The sequence below is a fragment of the Corythoichthys intestinalis genome, chromosome 13 (assembly GCF_030265065.1).
Source record: "Corythoichthys intestinalis isolate RoL2023-P3 chromosome 13, ASM3026506v1, whole genome shotgun sequence".
NCBI lineage: Eukaryota > Metazoa > Chordata > Actinopteri > Syngnathiformes > Syngnathidae > Corythoichthys > Corythoichthys intestinalis.
The window spans coordinates 28,093,225-28,111,553 of NC_080407.1; the positions used below are offsets into that span (position 1 = coordinate 28,093,225).

General features: G+C 39.6%; 1 protein-coding gene across 2 annotated transcripts in view; it reads left to right on the forward strand.

Annotated features, from left to right (window-relative positions):
- The window catches only part of LOC130927909 (zinc finger protein 771-like), a 36,166-nt gene extending 18,086 nt beyond the window's left edge, over positions 1–18,080 (forward strand). Inside the window, exons 2-3 of one of the 2 annotated variants that reach the window (XR_009066542.1) lie at positions 4,762–4,819; positions 9,618–9,724. Coding sequence is in view for 1 of the 2 variants with exons in the window: in XM_057854027.1 (XP_057710010.1) it covers positions 9,618–9,989; positions 16,781–17,844 (1,436 nt within the window). In the remaining variant the exon portion in view is untranslated. Of the gene's footprint in view, positions 1–4,761; positions 4,820–9,617; positions 9,990–16,780 lie in introns of those variants that run through there. The other variant, XM_057854027.1, reaches the window with a different exon arrangement.
- The last annotated feature ends 249 nt before the right edge of the window (positions 18,081–18,329 follow it).

Below are 18,329 nucleotides of genomic sequence, written 5' to 3' on the forward strand. Positions count from 1 at the left end.
TATGTTAATTTGTTATGGAATTATGTTATATAATTTATATGCACTGGCGTCACCAAACGTGATCACACAAAACGTAACCACGCATCGCTCCTAAGTCCTCACAAATAAAGCATAAAATTTAGTTTTTTTCGGGCTCGTGCCTACAAATAAAATATAAAATTTTGAGTTTTTTCGGGCTGAGCAAGCAAATTTAAGGGAGTGTGTAATAGTTAATAGTTTGAGGTTGTTTGTGTGTTTTGCTTTTTTAAGACAGTTTACAATATTATTAGCATGTTTTACTGTCTGAATATGTCATTTCGGTTTGTTATTTATAATGTTTTGTGTTTATATTTAATAAACAGCTCAGTTTCTTGTTACCAACCATTATGTGTTATTCCAACTCACCTAATTCAGCTGGCAAGTTGTTATCAAGACTACTAAAACCCTTTTCAACATGAGTCTGACAACTAAGTAAGGAGGCTAAATAACTTTAAACTTTAATACATGCTCAGAGAGACCGGTATCGGTATCAGCCAGTATCGGTATCGGATCGGAAGTGCAAAACTATATCGGTATCAGATCAGAAGTGCAAAAACCTGGATCGGGACATCCCTACTTAGCAGCTCAGCCATATTAGAACCCGTGGGGTTTTCATGCATTCCTCGCAACGGCGGGTCTATCAACATTCGACAGTGATAGCATGATTACTACGGGACTGCCGTAGTAATCATGGCGAAATAGCGTCGGGATGGAATGACGTACCTCAGCTCCATTGCTTTCAACATTCTGGGAAATCCCCTATTTTCGAGAAGATTTTCTAGTCAAATCCAAAATAATTCCACACGTCTGCTTTTACATTTTTGAGAGCATTTCTGATCTCACGGAGAACTTGTTTGTTTTGGTCAGCCATGCTTGTTGCTGTCTTGTATCTAGGAAGTGTGAATTGTGGGTCTGTACTCTTCGTCTGTTCCCTATAGCATCCCAAACACCATCAGAATCATCGTCAGCAGCTCTGTCGCTCTCTGTTATTATTTTTATTGCAGTTAGGCTTGAAAAGCTCAGAATTATCACACAGGGGGACTGAAGCAATGTCTTTAACCGCATCAGGGCCGAGCATCTCGCTGAAAATAGCTTTGTAGGCAGGTAGTATTAAGGTCTCTGCCACAGTGTAGGACTTTTTTTATTTAACAACACAGGGTTACTGGCTTTGAGGGCTTTCTTATTTACCTGTGTAGTTTTGTCAAAAAAGTTGCTTGTTTCTCTGTGTTTTCACAAAGGCGAACAAAATAGTGCATCGACTAGTTTTGAAGTGACGGGTGTTTCGTTTGGAGATGACGTTTAGGATAGCTACTCGTGTCGCGTCCAAGAACTGCTTAAATAAAACACGGGGAGGATTGACAGTCGTCACATATGGATAAAATGGAAAGGACACTTTTGTGTATATTAACTCTTGACGAGACTAATCAAAAGATGGACAGTAGATGTGCTGTGGTCCACATTGTCGCGGACAGCAAGGTTGCTGATGGCTAGAAATCCGAGCAGTTATTGAACGCGACACGAGCAATACTTCGCTCATCTGGATATGACTGCAACTTTCTGTCTAAACCTTTCTTCCTACTGCAACTCGGCCCGTTGAATTAGAAAAAAAAACCCGATATGGGCACACCTGACGATCTCTCACGGCACACTAGTTGAAAAACACTCACCTATTGTATCAAAATGGCAGTAATAACAGTTTGTGTAGTAAGTTAGATGGAAAGTGGTTCTCAAATACAGTTTTGGCCCGAATATAAGACGATTTTTTTTTTTGCATTGAAATAAGACTGAAAAAGTGGGAGTCGTCTTATATTCGGGGTCTAGACATTATACCCATTCACGACGCTAGATGGCGCCAAATATCATTGAAGCGAATGCTGAACTTGAGGAGTAATGTTCTGTAATGTCAGATCTCGGCTACTCTCAACTTTAACCAGTTTGCATTATTTTAGTGCCATGTTTTTCCTTATTCAGATTTGTTTCAAGACTAGTTACAGTTAGACCTCACTTTGATATTTAATGCAGTTATTGCAATTTTGTTGTTTTATCACAACAGATTGCTTTATTTACATTTCAAAAACCAGAAGCCATTCATTTACGAATGTGACTGCACTTTAGTTTACATATTTAAATGTTCAGATATTAAGATTTGAATGAGGCAAAACAACATGCTTTTTCTCTCAAATATATTGCTATAATCATTTGTTTCAGATGTACTCAGGGGTGAAAGTGGCTAGAATTTCTTGCCGGAACGCCATGACGTGAAGGTCACCACAGAGCCAGACATTTTATGTATTTATTTATTTATTCTTTCATTTGGGAGGGGGGGGGGGGGGGGGTCAAACCTCTTAAACGACTGAAATGCAAAGGAAACTGTTTTAGCAGTTATTTCCATAACACATGCTAAAACTGATTTTCATTCAAAATAGTATTTTTTTCAATGATTTGCAAAATAAAAGTTAACAAAAACAGCAATAACCCCAACCTCCATCTCCTAATTTTTATTTTCCCTTTTTTCCTCACATACTAAATGCCAAATCTCATTTTTAACTACTTAAGAACATAGGATGTACATTCAATTTTTTTAAAATAATAAACATAAAAGTAACATTCAGAAAAATACGTACAAATGATTTATGCAGAGTGAAATGGAATATATTTTGAAGATCGCGCATTGACTTTTTTAAATCATAAAGAAATGAATAAGTAGCCTACCATAAATGAACAAATATAAGTCCAAAGTGCACATTGACAGCGAAGATGTTCTGAACCTCCTCATCAGAGCAAATAAAACTAAATGTGATAAATAAGCCTCTTCAACTCGTTCGTTGCTCTGAAAGATTTGATCCATTTTATGTTACATTTTCCTTTTTTTGTCGCATTAATTCAACATTTTTTTTTTGCTGTTCCAGAAAACACGCACATTTGAACCAATCAGAGCTAACTATCTCTGCTGATCACATGTCAGTATGTCAGCCAATTGAACGGACAAATGAGTCCAGGTGTTTTGCTTTGCTGCGTGTATTCGCACATTGTCGTGACTCTTCAGCGTCAGACTCAGATAACTGCACAAGCTGGGGAAACCTCCATGTTGTCCGTGGATTAATTAAATAATAGGGGTGTAACGGTACACAAAAATCTCGGTTCGGTATGTACCTCGGTTTTGAGGTCACGGTTCGGTTCATTTTCGGTACAGTAAAAAAAACAAAATGCAAAATATAAATGTGCTAATTGTTTATTACACAGTTTTGTGCTTTCAACAATAGGAACATTAGCCTATACAAAGCTAGAATTCTGCTCAAAAAGTAGCGGGTATTTAAAGATAATCCAACAACAATTTGCCTTTCAGACCCTGCGTATTGGTCAGCTTTCTTTCTGTATTTTATTTAAATGGGCTATTATTTATTTTATTATGTGTTTATATTTTATATTTTTATGTGATGTAGTATTCATTTATAGTGTATATTTTATGTTGTATAACTTTAGTTCATATGTGAATATTAGTTCCTACTTGTTTTGTTGTGGTAAGAGTGTTTTGTATTGAACAGGGGGGCCGTGTTGGTTATTATTATAGCAGAGAAGACAGCAGTAAATCAACAACGACAAGTCAACTGTGCCCCGATCTACTACTCAAGAGATCTGATGGACTCAAAAAGTAGGTTACGATTGCATATTAGTTTGAAAATCGACCCGATTCACCGTATTATTACACGAGTGACTTCCGCCCGATCCTAGCTAGTAGTATTGACGCAGGAGGGGCGCGTCTCGCGTCAAATAATAAACTCTGCCGTTCTTTTCGCGTGCGTCACGTTGAGCCGCTTCTGGGACGCATTTAACACGCGGCCGCACTGCGACTGGTCTGCATTGGCTGATTGACTAATGCCCGCGTTTCACTGCGTTCTCGCGGCGGCCATGTCTCGCTGTTGACGTTTCTGGACTGTCTTACCGTGTTGGTCCTCATTATAGTAGAGAAGACGGAGTAAATATAATCTACACAAAGAAACTGTAACCCGATCGACTCACAGCCTCGAAAAGTAAGGGTTATATTACGTCAGAAATTCGTTCGGTACGCGTCCGCTCCGAACCGAGCACAAAGTACCGAAACGGTTCAATACGAATACATGTACCGTTACACCCTTATTAAATAATAAATATTGGTGGAAACGGATTTTCGCTACAAAAGCACTTTATTATGCTTGTTGTTAACACTTGTGTATGTAAATCTAATATTGGTAGATTGTTTTCTCCTTGGAGATGAAATGCATGTGTGGCAGCTTAGCATTAAAAAAAAATTTTTTTTTTAACATAGCGTTTTGACAGTTGTCATATTTTTGGAATCAAAGCACCGTGTACCAGAACAGCATTCCGGCCCTGAATCTTATACCGGAACTTCGTTCTGGCCCTGAATCTTATACCGGAACTGCGTTCCTGACCGTTCTGCCCCACTTTCACCCCTGCATGTACTGTTATTATTTTCTGTATAAAAAATAATTTGGTATTCAAAAAGTCTTTTTTAAAACTTGATTCTTGAAAAAGATGGGGTCGTCTTCTAATCAGGGCCTTCTTATATTTGGGCCAATACGGTAATATCAAATAAATCAGTAATTAGGCTTGTTTGATATTCATTTCCCATCCAATTTAGGTTCCTGGTTTATTTTATATCATTCAACACCAAATGTCATCAAAATAATACATGTAAATAAAAAATAAAAAAATCAATTACATTGCAAAACTTTCTCACCTCAGATGATGAAAGCGAAGCAGTGATGGCAGTGAAGAAATCCGGTGACCACTTTGACACAAGGTGCGTGGTTGTGCATAATTATTGTTTTTCCGGTGAACCTTATTTTTGTTAGACAATTCTTGCATATAGCAAAGTCCTTGTTCACCTTACTTCATTTCTTGTTGGTGTAAAATCTAAAGTGTGTCCATACGTGTGATTTGTAGGAATATTTTTCTCTTTTCTCTCCAGAGGTCTCGCAAAACTATTAAAAAAAAAAAAAATCATCCCACTTGTAGCTTCCTCTCTTCTTCTCTAGATGACTTGCGCGCACTTTACCATCACTGCCACTCTTGAGCGTACCCAATGGACCCCCAAGGAATTGCTCAACAATCATTGAATGAGCAATTTACAACATAGCGGATCGGGTTGCAAAATATCGCGATTAGGGCTGTCCCAAATGACTAATTTTCTCCCGATTAGTCAGCCGACTATTTTTACTATTAGTTGACTAATCTAATTTTTTTTTTTTTTTTTTACTATTTTATTAATGAACTTTTTGTTGAAGCTTATTAATTCACAAACATTTTGGAACACCTACATTCTTTATTTACGTATAAATAAATAACATAAATATCAATAACAAATCACAAGCAAAGACGTCAAACGTTGATGGCATTAACTAGTACCAAAAAAAACGTAAACGGAAACACTGAGACTTCACCTCTCTAACAGGAGTCAAAACAATTCTTACTCTTTTTGTGGTATGTCATTGTCTATATTGCTCTAAATGTTAAAGTGAATTGCAATGACCCGGACAACCATTTTCAGAATACTCTGTGTGAGTTCAGATGCTTTTTCTGGTGTGCATTCCGCATTTTTGGGGGAGGGGAAAAACTGTTCAACTTTTGCTTGTTTTAACCTGAAAATAGATAGAGGGCACACTGAAATATTATTGAATGAGAGGCACACATACTCACAGTAACAAAAATTAAATATATAGTATTCATTTTATAGTATACTACGATATGTATATACACAATGATACTTTATAATATAAAGTAACTAACATTAGTGCAGTCATGGATTACAGTAAGCAGGCTGGTGCTGTTTCCATACATATTTTTATTATATTATGTATATACAGGATATATGTATATATTTTCCCCAAGTGGGAGCTTCCATGATCCTAATAAATGTAATAATAATTTAAAAAATATAATTATATAATATATAAATTATTTTATTAAATAAAAATGCACGTTGATACGACGCACATAAAGGCAACTTCAAATAAAAAAAATCGTTAGAAAGTTTTATGGACTTACAATCCGCTACCTTGTTGTTTCTTGTCATCTTCCAAAATCATACTTGGGTGACGGCGCTTCAAGTGTTCGTTCATAGCCGACTTGCTACCGTGGTATGCGAGCTCAGCTTAGCAAAGAGTACACACAGTGGCACCCTCCATATTTTCCTTGAATTAATTCTAGGCTCTGGCTATTCTGGTCTGCTTTTTTGGCTTTACGCCACTTTCATGTGTCACGAATTCTGCCCTTTTTGGTAATTGGCGGTGTTTTCAACTCCTCGCCGTACTGAGGAGTGAACCGGCGATTGCCTTGGCTCGTTGTCGTCGGTTCGTCTGATTTCCTCCTCAAGAAGGCGGTGGCGTGCATAAAAACACTGAGAGGCGTAGGATAGCTTTTTATGGATACTTTTATTGACCAAAATAAAAACGTAGGGGATGCAGCCACTTAACTTCGCGCTACCCGCGCACTTTCCCAACTCTCACCTATCTCGCTACCTCTCTCTTGCTCGCCCACTTTCTTCCGCTCCGCTCAATCTGACAATGCCGATCACATTGAGAATAACAGCGGCCCCCATGGGGGTGCCGGTAACAACCGCTTGCATCGTGAGTGCCCACAATTCTAAACTTTATCCGCATGTAATATTTTTTCAACCCTTCATTACCTGTCGACGGTATGTTTTGCCCATCAACGCATTTACGTCATCGATCATGTCGACAACGTCGACTGGTCGGGACAGCTTTAATCGCGATTATCGCCGTATCGAGATATTGTCACACTCTTAGTGCTTATGTGTGAAGTCATGTGGCTATCGGAAAATCAAACAAACAGAAGCACGTTGCTAACAACCGGTACGCTAACGGTACTAGTGAAACGGCTACCGGTATCCAGGCCTCAGGCATTTCGATTATAGCATTAATTGACGCTCATAGTGTAGGGCTGGTGCCAAGAAAGAACTCGATGTCAGTTGTCTGAAAGTATTTTGGACTCAAGAAGGGCGACGAACCATGGAGCCCTACATCAGTTTGATGGTTCATTTATTATACAACAAGTGGGCGATGCGCACCCCGGGTGCTGAATACAGCCTATTTCTCAGATGACCACATGGGTGAAATGATTGCTAATGACAGGAAACAAATGCTTTCTGCGTGGGACGGGAAGTCTCAATCCCCACCGACAATGGCTTTAATGTTGTCAAAGCGGCTGAACTCGATGAGTTGATGCGAGTGCAGTGCTATATGAACGGACTGCACCTATCAATCAGTATGTCACGTTATTTTGTATCTGTGTGTGTGTGTCTGTGTGTGTGTGTGTTTGAGATTGCTTTCTTCTCTGATAGCTTTTTATGATGATACAATATACCATTTACAATCAGTTCAGCATAAAGCATAATCCATCAGTGTAGCCTATAATATGACTGGTTAATGGCCACAGCTATTTTTCTGTATGTTTTTACTTTATTCTGTGTCATTACTGCCATCATAAAATCTTAAATGTTTCATTGGCATAAGAGAGCAGTGTGACTTATTGTGTATGTGTGTATGCTGCATATGTGTATTTCAGAAAATGCTCTGGAAAAAAACTGAAACCTTGAAGTAAACATTTGTGTTGGCTGATCATGTCAGCCATTAACAATAAGGTCTCTGATGCTTGGTCCTCTGTTTGAAGTGCACTGTTCAAGCCCCTCTTGCTCTCATTTGTGTTACAATGACATTTTTGCACAGTGGCCACAGCAATATAGACAATGTTGTACATTGTTGAAATCACACAAGCGGTCTTGAATGTTTATACAAAAAAAAAAATTATATACTTAATGTTTACACAGAATGTACATTTGTTGAATATGTTAGGTTGAAAGCTGGCAAATAAATCAATGAGAAACGGTTCATTTATATTTCATGCATTGATTTAAAATTTCATATTATCTCACAGTCTGCTTGGGCAAATTTATCATTATCACTGCTCAATTTACCGCTGTAAGTACTTCAGGCCATATTGCCCATCCCTAAAATGGACCTACTATCCACCAGCTTGTTTTCTCCTGTGGTCCTCCAAAATTACACCTGGGTAACAGCACTTTGCGGCTTAAACTCTGTATTGCAGACTGCACATGACAGTGACACCCTCCTTTTATCCATTGCAACAAGTCCATGCTCAGGCCACTGTGGTCTGCTTTTTGGGCATTGTGCCGCTCTTCCCGCTTGCATCCCGAGCGTCCGCCATTCTCAACTTTCAATGCATGTAACTCGCCTTTAACCGTCGACGCCCGTCGATGCATTTACTTCATTGACTATGTCAACAACGTCGTTTAGTTGGGACGGCTCTATTACATTGTTTTGTTGTGGGTGACAACAAGATACGAATAAATTAGGGCTGTCATACGATAAAAATTTTTAATCGAGGTAATCACAGCTTAGAAATTAATCGAAATTGCAGTTCAAACCATCTCTAAAATATGCCATATTTTTCTGTAAATTATTGTTGAAATGGAAAGATAAGACACAAGACGGATGTATACATTTAACATACTCTACATAAGTACTGTATTTGATTATTATAAGAATAAATCCACAAAATGGCATTAACATTATTAACATTTTCTGTTAAAGGGATCCACGGATAGAAAGACGTATAGTTCTTAAAAGATAAATGTTAGTACAAGTTATAGTAATTTTATATCAAAATCCCTCTTAATGTTTTCGTTTTAATAAAATTTGTAAAATTCTCAATCAAAAAATAAACTAGTAGCTCGCCATTGTTGACGTCGCCGAGCGGTGAAGTCACATGCGCTCCCTGCCGTTCTTCCAGAGTGTCTTTGACTACGTAAGGTAGTGATTGAAATACACCACAAGGTGTCAATGGCGAGTTTTAAATTACTTAGAAATCAGGCCAATGAGTGTGTTTTGTCCCTCGACTGACGCCGTAGTTCCCTGTTTACTGGTCTACCTGTTGTATTTCACGGTGATTTGAGTGCTGGCTTCACAATGTACGAGACCTCTTATAGTTTGTAGATTGTCACTAAATATTGCCATCCAGTGTATTTGTTGAGCTAAACGAAATCTTTGAATGGAGTTTGACCAAAGTCTGAGTAAGTTTTATGTGTATTTTGCATAGCTATTTTGATTGTGAATGCCAACTTTTCTTTTTGTGAAAATTATTATTTCTTAAGCGGTAGGAATATTATTTTTGTTGTGCTTTCACTAAATGATACTTATGTTTGTTGTGAAGGAGTTGCCAAAGCTTATGCCAATAAATGACGCGGTCCAATGAACGCTTATGTCCACTCGTCTTTCTATGCCTCTTAGCTCTCGTGCAAAAAAACGGCATCATTGTAATCTATTTGAGGCAATGCATGAGCGGGTCATTCCGCGCATGCGTTAAATGCGTCAAATATTTTAATGTGATTAATTAAAAAAATTAATTACCGCCCGTTAACGCGATACATTTGACAGCACTAAAATAAATACAAAATAGTAGCAGAAGATTATTTCTGAAGCAATAGTTTTTGGGGTGGACAGATTATGGCAAATGAAGTCATACAATTTGGCCCATGTGTGATTATGGTCTATATCTTGCAGATGTCAGTCAAGCGCATCATCCTGAATGCCAGGAGTCTCCTCGCATAGAGGAAGAATTCGTCCACATTAAAGAGGATCAGGAGGAGTATTTCAATAGAGTGGAGAACCCCCACATTGAGGAGCAGCAGCAACCTCATCCCCTCGAAAAGGAGGGGGAGGACCATCCAAATGTTAAAGTGGAGGTGGTGGACATCCCCAAGTGGACTGATGAGCCCTTGAAGGGTGAAGATGGAGGTCCGAGTGAGGCCAGCAGACGGGCGGAGCCTCCAAGTGGCAGCAGCAGCAGCAGCAGTTCAAAAGAAGGATCCCAAGCAGACAACCTCATCGCTCGACCATCAGAGAGTGACAATTTCACATCACACTCCCTGCTCTGTGAGTATCACATTACTAACCTTGAGGGGAGTGCGGGGCTCTGTCTGAAGATAAAGCCAGAACTGTCATTTGGTGGCATTTGTTCAATCAGTTTAGCAGGCATGAAAGTCTCTCACCTTTCAGCGAAATTCTCTTTTTTAAAGTAAAAAAAGGTGACCAATGTGAATTGTGTAGATCCAAGGAAGAAAAATTAAGTGGGGGTGGGTCATAAATCGATCTACCTAACTAATGACATGTTTTATTGAAGTTGCTAAGCCTGTCGCAATATGCAATGAGTCCATCTGTCGCAAGGTAAATAAAAATGAGGGCAGTAATTTTCACGGCTGCGTTTTATCACTGCGTGCGTGCGTGTACTGTAGATGACATATGAGACTCCAGTTCATTTCAGCGATGTTTATTGGTCATCAACAAGCCGTATACTTACAGTTCAGACATACAAAATAAGGAAAAGCATCTATATCAAACACTGTATAAACACTGTAAACGTTAGCATTGTTACATTGAGAGTAATGGGGAAAAAAAGACGACCTACTTTAGCCTGCCATAAAACATTGGCAGTCTTCGCCAAAATGCAAACCTGCGGTTAAAAGGTGGGACTTCAAACATGAAAAATCGCTGGTTAACACCATTTGCAAACAAAAAAATAGGGGAAAAAATCTATTAGAGACACCACAAGCAATGACGAAAAGTGTTTTTATTTTTTTAATTTATTATTTTTTTTACAGAATGTAAAGCTAACGGTTAGCATTTTAGCGAACTTACTTCCGGTGAACATTTCAAAATAAAAGCACGTCATGTTCGTCATATAAATAACGATTTCTGGAGTTAATCCCACATACTTCAGAATTAATATAACATGTAAATACTATAATACTACAGAATTCAGATTCTACTCTAAGAACACCTAAATGACACCCTATATGAAAAATATGATTGGCAATGAATAATTATTATAATTATTACAATTATTATAATACTATTATATATAGTAGTATACCATAATAATAATGCTAGATATTATTTTTAAGAATTGTTTTTAATCATGTTGGAAAGGCGAAGTCAGTGTTCTAAATCTGTTTACATTCCATTCTATTGCACTAGTAAATGCTATGAGCATTTGACCTCATTGTTTATGTGTAATTAATCATTGCTATTTACATGTTTATTTGTACTTAAGGTAGGAATTTAAGTGTTCCAAACATTTTTATGTGAATTAATAAGCATTAACAAAAATTTCATTGCTAAATTAGTTTAAAAAGTATATATATATACAGTGATACCTCAGCTCACGAACATAATTGGTTCCCAGAAAGTGTGTGTAAGGCGAAAAGTTTGTCTTCCGAACATTTGTTTCCCATTAGAAACCATTAAAATGAGAATAATCCGTTCCCAGGTCCCCATAAAACATAATTTTCTACTAAATAAACCTTAAAACTACACAAAAATATACCTTATTTTATGTATAATAAATGTGCTATTGTATTATAATTAAAGAAATAAACTGTACTGTATAATAAAGTCGTTTTATTTACCTTTGTGATGGTAGTTGATGGCTTGATGGAATGGAGTGGGAGGAGGAGGGAGGGAGGGAGTTACTGTTTGGAAGGAGAGTGTTACCGGCAAAGTGCGCAGTTAGCGTAGACTCCACTGCTGTGCCCCCCACATGCTTTTGGTTGTTAATAAAAGTGCCCACAAAAAGCCATCCGATGCCTCTGGGTGTTTGTATGCACGCCGCCACCTTTCTGGAGAGGAAATCGGGCGAACCGAAGACAACGGACGACAACGAGCCAACGTGACTCGCCGGTCCACTTCTCGCTACGGTGGAAAGCTGAAAGCACCGCCAATTACCAGTCGAGGGCGAATTGGTAACACGAGTCACCTTCCATAAGGACTGTAGGTAACTCTTTTTCGGTCCCATAATAGCAAAAGTACACTCAATATGGTCCAAAATGTCTATCAAACACAAACCACGTCCGCACTCAACGAAAGTGAGGGGACGAACTGGGACGCCGTGAGCGTGCGTCAGCTTCTCGTGGCGCTTTTCGACCGCGTGAATTGGTTCGTCCGCCGAAAACTAGTTCGTCAGCAGAGACTATATGCTCGTGAATTTAATGTTCTTGAGGTGAAAAGTTCGTGAGCTTAAGCGTTCGTGAGCTGAGGTATCACTGTATATTAAATTAGTCGACTAATCGTAAAAATAGTCTGCTGACTAATCGGGAGAAAATAAGTCGTTAGGCATTCCGGTACACTGTGCCGGAACATATTTCCTCCACACCATTCTCACCTTTTTAACCCCTGACCCATTTTCATGCTTGGTTTAGTGTTTATGCGAAAGTGTCCAATCCTTGTTGTTTGATGATATGACGAACACATTTTGATCATACTCATAATCATTATAGTAATCAGTTTCCGAAAGCGCGTGGGGTTGGTGGTGCGTCCCCTCTTCTCATCCCTGAGGGCCGGTTGATGGAAGCGCGGGTGGCTCATGGATCCTGGGGGGTGACGATGGCTCCTTTGCTGGTCTGCGGGAGGAGGGATAGGCTGTGCTGCACTGACTGTTCGGAATCGAGTGGCCACACGAAGTGGTGACCCAGTCGGTCAAAAACTGCCAGCTTTTTATCACTTCATGTCGTATTTTTGGTTGGTGCACTTCATCATTTATTGTGTACATATGTTTGCTGTGAGTCTGTGACTTATTTACGTGTCACACTTTAAGTATATGAAGAATAAAGCACAGGTTTGGTGTAGGGCTGGGCGATATGGCCTTAAATCTGCTCAATTTATCGTGATACATGTTTATCTCGATAACGATAAATGACGATAAATTCGCCCAAGCGGACTGTTATATAATTTGAAAATCTGAATCAATGCATGAAATACAGATTAACTATTTCTTGTTGATTTATTTACCAGCATTCAATTTGATATACTGTATTTAACAATTGTACATGCAGTCTAAACATTACGTTTATAAAAATGTAAGCAATAAGAATTCAAGTATGAACATTTATAACAGCGTGTATGACTTGAACAATGTACATTGTCAAAATCAATATGCCTGTGCAAACATGTAATTGTAACACAAATGACTTGCAGCTTGAACAGTACACTTCAAAAAGACAACTTATTGTTAATGGCTGCTGTGACATAATTATTAAATACAAGTGTTTACTTTATGGTTTAAGGTTTTTTCCCCCCCAGTGCATTTTTTAATAAATGCACGCACAATAAAAATAGCTGGGGCCATTTCTCGGTCATTATAAGTTTTGCCGTTGGATTGTACTTTATGCTGAATGCTTTACCATCACAAAAGCTATCAGAGGAATCACACACAGACAGATACAAAATAACGCCACATAGTAATTGCTAGATGCAGTCCGTGCCCAATCCACTCATTAAGTTCAGTCGTTTCGACAAGGTTAGAGCCGCTATCCGACTCCATAACGTTCATTTGTAGCGTTAGCCGCTAGCTAGCGTTAGCCTGGCTACCAGTAGAAAGCACTGAAAGCACCATCTCCGGAAATCGTGAGAACAAAGGAGGACAGCGGGTGAAAGCCCGTCTGGATGCCACCAAGAGTCTACTAAATGTCGGTTGAAAGTTTGGTGAACCTCCCTTAAGCCACACTCCATCACGTTTTGCTTGTAGCGTTAGCTGCTAGCGTTAGCTTACCGGGCTTTTGTTTGATTGGCTTCCTGATGATCACGTGACTCCCTACGTAAGCACATTCACTGCTTTCTTAAAGGGAAATGAACATAGACGAACAACACAGAATCAAAGCGGGATGAAAAGACTATATTTTCTTGTTTTATTAATTTACCGAATTTACCGACATGGTCAAAATTACGTCGGTCATCGTTAAGAATTTCGGTGACGGTAAATTTTCGGTTTACCGCCCTGCTCTAGTTTGGTGTCAAAACAGTTGTTTTGATGTTTAATTTTCCACAACACACAGTTCACACTCATGATCACTGATTGAGAGTGCCTCTGTGCTTTTATGGTAATTTCAACATCCAGGCTTCCAACGCAATTTGGGAAGTTCCATAGCCGCCAATAATCTGCTATGGCTTCCCACTGGCTGGTTGTAGGACACGGCAAACAAATTGGGCCGGAGGGCTTTGCAGACCTCAGACAAAACACTAGACGCAGTGCTCAACGCCAGTTTGAAGCTAGCCGCCACAGCGTGCTGGTTTCCACCCGAGGCTAGAACTCTCTCTGCGGCATCAAAACTCGGACAGACCGCCTCGAAATCGTCTTCTGCGTCGCCTGCGCCCCAACATTTGTATGATCAACATTTATTCAATGTTAATGAGCTGAAGATCCACATTCAAGCGTTTCATCTTGCATTGTTTATTTTTTCTTTGTTAAACTAGGCTAGAAGAAGTCAACAAGCATGCCCCAAAACCGCACAAACATAACGCCACACCCCTCCAGTGGCATGGCGGTCAATTACAGAGCAACGCGTTCCCTCACAGCAGAACTATCGAATGCTCATTGGCGCCGTAGTCACTTCGCCGTCACCGCAACGCAGGAGCATAACTCAGGCTTAAGAAGTATTTCGTCCAAAAGACTAAGACGAAAATTAAAATGGCTCTCAAAAAAACACTGTCTGGGAGTGACATTTTTCTTGTTTTTGCGATTTTCTTATACCTATCGTATTCTTCTGCATGCTTGTAGGGCAAGTGCCTGATTAAACCTGAGGTGGAAATATTCTTCTCCCTCGAGACACTTCAGCGGAACAGATTTTACAGACCGAGCATCTTTCTTTGATACTTCAAAATACTTCCAAACTGCAGACATGTTGGCTATGAGCCAGGCGTTTTTGCAAGACAGCGTCAGCCAGCGTGATTCTTCTCGCCATATTTTATTGACGTCATCACAAGAGGGAATAAGGTCCTTGACACGATTCGATGGTAAACTTTCGGCCTTCAAAACATTTAAACTGAAATGGCATCTTTAGCTTTTTTTGGGTGACGCACTTAGCGGTGCAACGGTTTGCGGTTCAAAGCCGAACCGTATGGTTCACCCTGTACGGTTCAATACGCCTTTATGAACCGCGCCTTTTCGGTTTTGCAATTAATGTATTCTGAACGCTTGTGTAATGACTTGATCGACCTCTGTGTGACGTGAAGCACCGCTGTGGATAAATTCCCGCCCCGCAAGTAAATGTCGGATCGCTGTCAAGCACCTGTGTAATAGAAGCCGAGTAACGCCCTCTCTCGCGTACGAGCGAAGTGAAAGTGAAAAAAGACAACAAATAGCTATGGCGAGCGGAGGAGTGGAGAGACCGAATTTTGAGGAAGCACCAGCTTCTTTCAAATCTGCGGTGTGGCAACATTTTGGTTTCCCCGTGGACTACAATGCGGAGGGAGAGAAAATATTGAAATAAAAAATTGCAAGCATTGCTCAGCGCTTTTTCCACATGCTAATTGCAACACTTTTATAACATGTCTCCTCAGCCAGCATCACCCACAGATATCACTTTCTCAGGGCAGGACAACCCCGAAGATGACACCAGTGAAAACACACGGAGGGCTTCGTTAATTTATTTGCAACACTTGACCCGCGTTACATTGGTCCCTCGCGGACATATTTCTCCAACAACGTAATCCCCGACATTTATGAAATGGCACGCAAAGCCATCGAACATGATTTCGCTAAAGCACATAGTTTCGCCCTGACCACTGATAGTTGGATGTCCCGTGCTACAGAGTGCTACTACCTAACTGTGACGGTCCACTATAATTCATACCTGTCAAGTTGTACGGTCCCGTCGTAATTTGTACAAGTGAGCACTTATTTTTACGTTTATGTGTACGCCGTACGTTACGTTCAAAATCTGCACTTTTTTCATCCGGATTTGGTTACCGTTTCTGCAACGAGACAATGTTCGTTAATACGTTGGTTGAATGGCGCGAGAAAAGTCAGACACGGAGAGGGAAGAGTGTTTGTTGAGATGCTGTAGCAAACGCGATGCTAGGCTAGGTGGCTCCAATATTTCCTGGGTGTAGCCGACAGCATACAATCTACGCCTAGATATCTCATGCATATAGAACTACATGCGAAATGACAGACTCGGTAGTGTTAGTAAACAGCCGCCATTTTAGAGCAGTAAACTTCTCAGAAAGGCTGTTGTAGTAAACCTTCCGAGCGAACCTAAGCAACTTTTTATCTAAAATATTCCTAAATCGGCAAAATCTTGAGTCTGTCTTAAAAGGACAAAACTGTTTTAAAATTTTCACGTCGAAAGTAGACAGAAGGGAACTAATGCAAAAACGGGAGCAATTTTCTCGACTTTTACGGTTGATTCACAACATTAAATGAGCTCCAAACATAGCAAAGGTTACTATGGTTTTGTTTTTTTGTTTTTTTAATGAAAAAAAAAAAACACGAAAGGTATCACCAGTTACTTTGCCAAGTAACATTTTTACTACTGTATGTGTATTTCAGTAGTCAGTCACTACACTAGCCAAAGAGCTAAGAGGCATTTTAACAGTCGAAAATGTTTACATTTTAAGTGTTATTTCATTTTTTTAAAAGCAAAATAAAGGCAGTTAAAAAAAAAAAAAAAATGCAAAATGCAAACCGTGATCCCAAAACCAAGGTTCAAACCGAACCGTGGGCTAACTGAACCATTGAACTGAACCCCTAGACGCACTGAATCCGTGAAACGTAATCCAGGAAGTTGCGAGGGGTCACTGTCCTCGCGTTTGTTTTGCACAAAGGAAAGACTGGCCGATGACGAAGTGGTGGTCCATAAAATATTTCAATGTTTTTTTCTTGTGTCTTGCAGCTTTCAGAAAATATCTTGGTGCTAAGCGGCAGGAGCCAGTATCTCCTGGTGTTAAAGAGGATGTTGAGCTCCCCCAAATCAAAGAGGAGGAGCCAGAGCCCTGTCAACATAAGCAATTTTCATTCATAAAGGAGGAGGAGCAGGAGATGCCATATTTTAAAGAGAAGGAAGCTATCACCACGTTGACTGGTGAGCCCTTGCAGAGTGAAGATGTTCCGAGTGAGGCCAGCAGAGGGGCGGAGCTTCCAAGCGGCGACGGCGGCAGCAGTAGCTCAACAGAAGGATTGCAAGCAGACATTTTCTTCGCTCCATCAGACAGAAATGACGCCACGTCACACTCACCTAAAAATGATGATATTCATAAGATATCTCACCGTGACAACAAACTCTGTAAATGCCCTCAGTGTGGGAAAACCTTTGTTAATAAGTATAACTGTCGCACGCATATGAGGAGCCACACTGGTGAGAAACCTTTTTCCTGCTCAGTTTGTGGTCAAAGATTCACTCAGAAAAGCACCTTAAACACACACACAAGAACCCATACTGGTGAAAAACCATTTTCCTGCTCTGTTTGTGGTCTAACATTCAATCACAAGAACATCTTACAAATACACGAAAGAACCCACACGGGAGAAAAACCTTACTCCTGTTCAGTTTGTGGTCAACGATTCAGTCGCAAGGGCAACTTACAAACACACGAAAGAACCCACACCGGAGAAAAACCTTTTTCCTGCTCAGTTTGTGGTCAAAGATTTGCTCAAAAGCAACACTTGAAACTGCACACAAGAAACCACACCAGAGAAAAACCTTTTTCCTGCTTGTTTTGTGGTCAAAGATTCGCGCGGAAAGGCTACTTAACACAACACAGACGAACCCACACTGGAGAAAAACCTTTTTCCTGCTCAGTTTGTGGTCAAAGATTCACTCGCAAGAGCACCTTGCTCTTCCACACAAGAACCCACACTGGCGAAAACCCTTTTCCTGCTCGGTTTGTGGTCAAGGATTCACTCGAAAGGATTGGTTTAAGAGACACGTGTGTTGGTGTGAGAAGCCTTGGCCAATGACTGTTTTGCCTGTCATCCATGCTGGCTTCATCAGATTTTGAACGCAGGATGATTGTATTCTGTAAAGCTTCCTCAAATCCTTGTTAAGAATTGCTACTTTTCGTGCCTCATGTGTGCTTTGTCCAATCCTTGTATGATGTGCATCCACACTATTTACAAAAATGCTCTATCACCTGATTTAATTCTCGTGTCATTATTTATACAATACCCTCTTTCAAAATACTTTTCACAGTTAATATTTGAAACAGTAGACCCCAAATTTAAAAAATTCAATCTCATGAATATTGTGATTAAATATGAAAAGTTATGATATATTGTAAAAATAATTAAAACTACTAGCTCACAAATTAGATTTTTGTGGTGAGATTAATGTATATACGTATAAAAAAAAAAAAAAAAATACTACTCGTGATTGACAGTGACATTATGACAGTGATAGGGCCAAATAAAGAAAAATTAAGAAAAATTTCAAAAGTAAAGTCGTT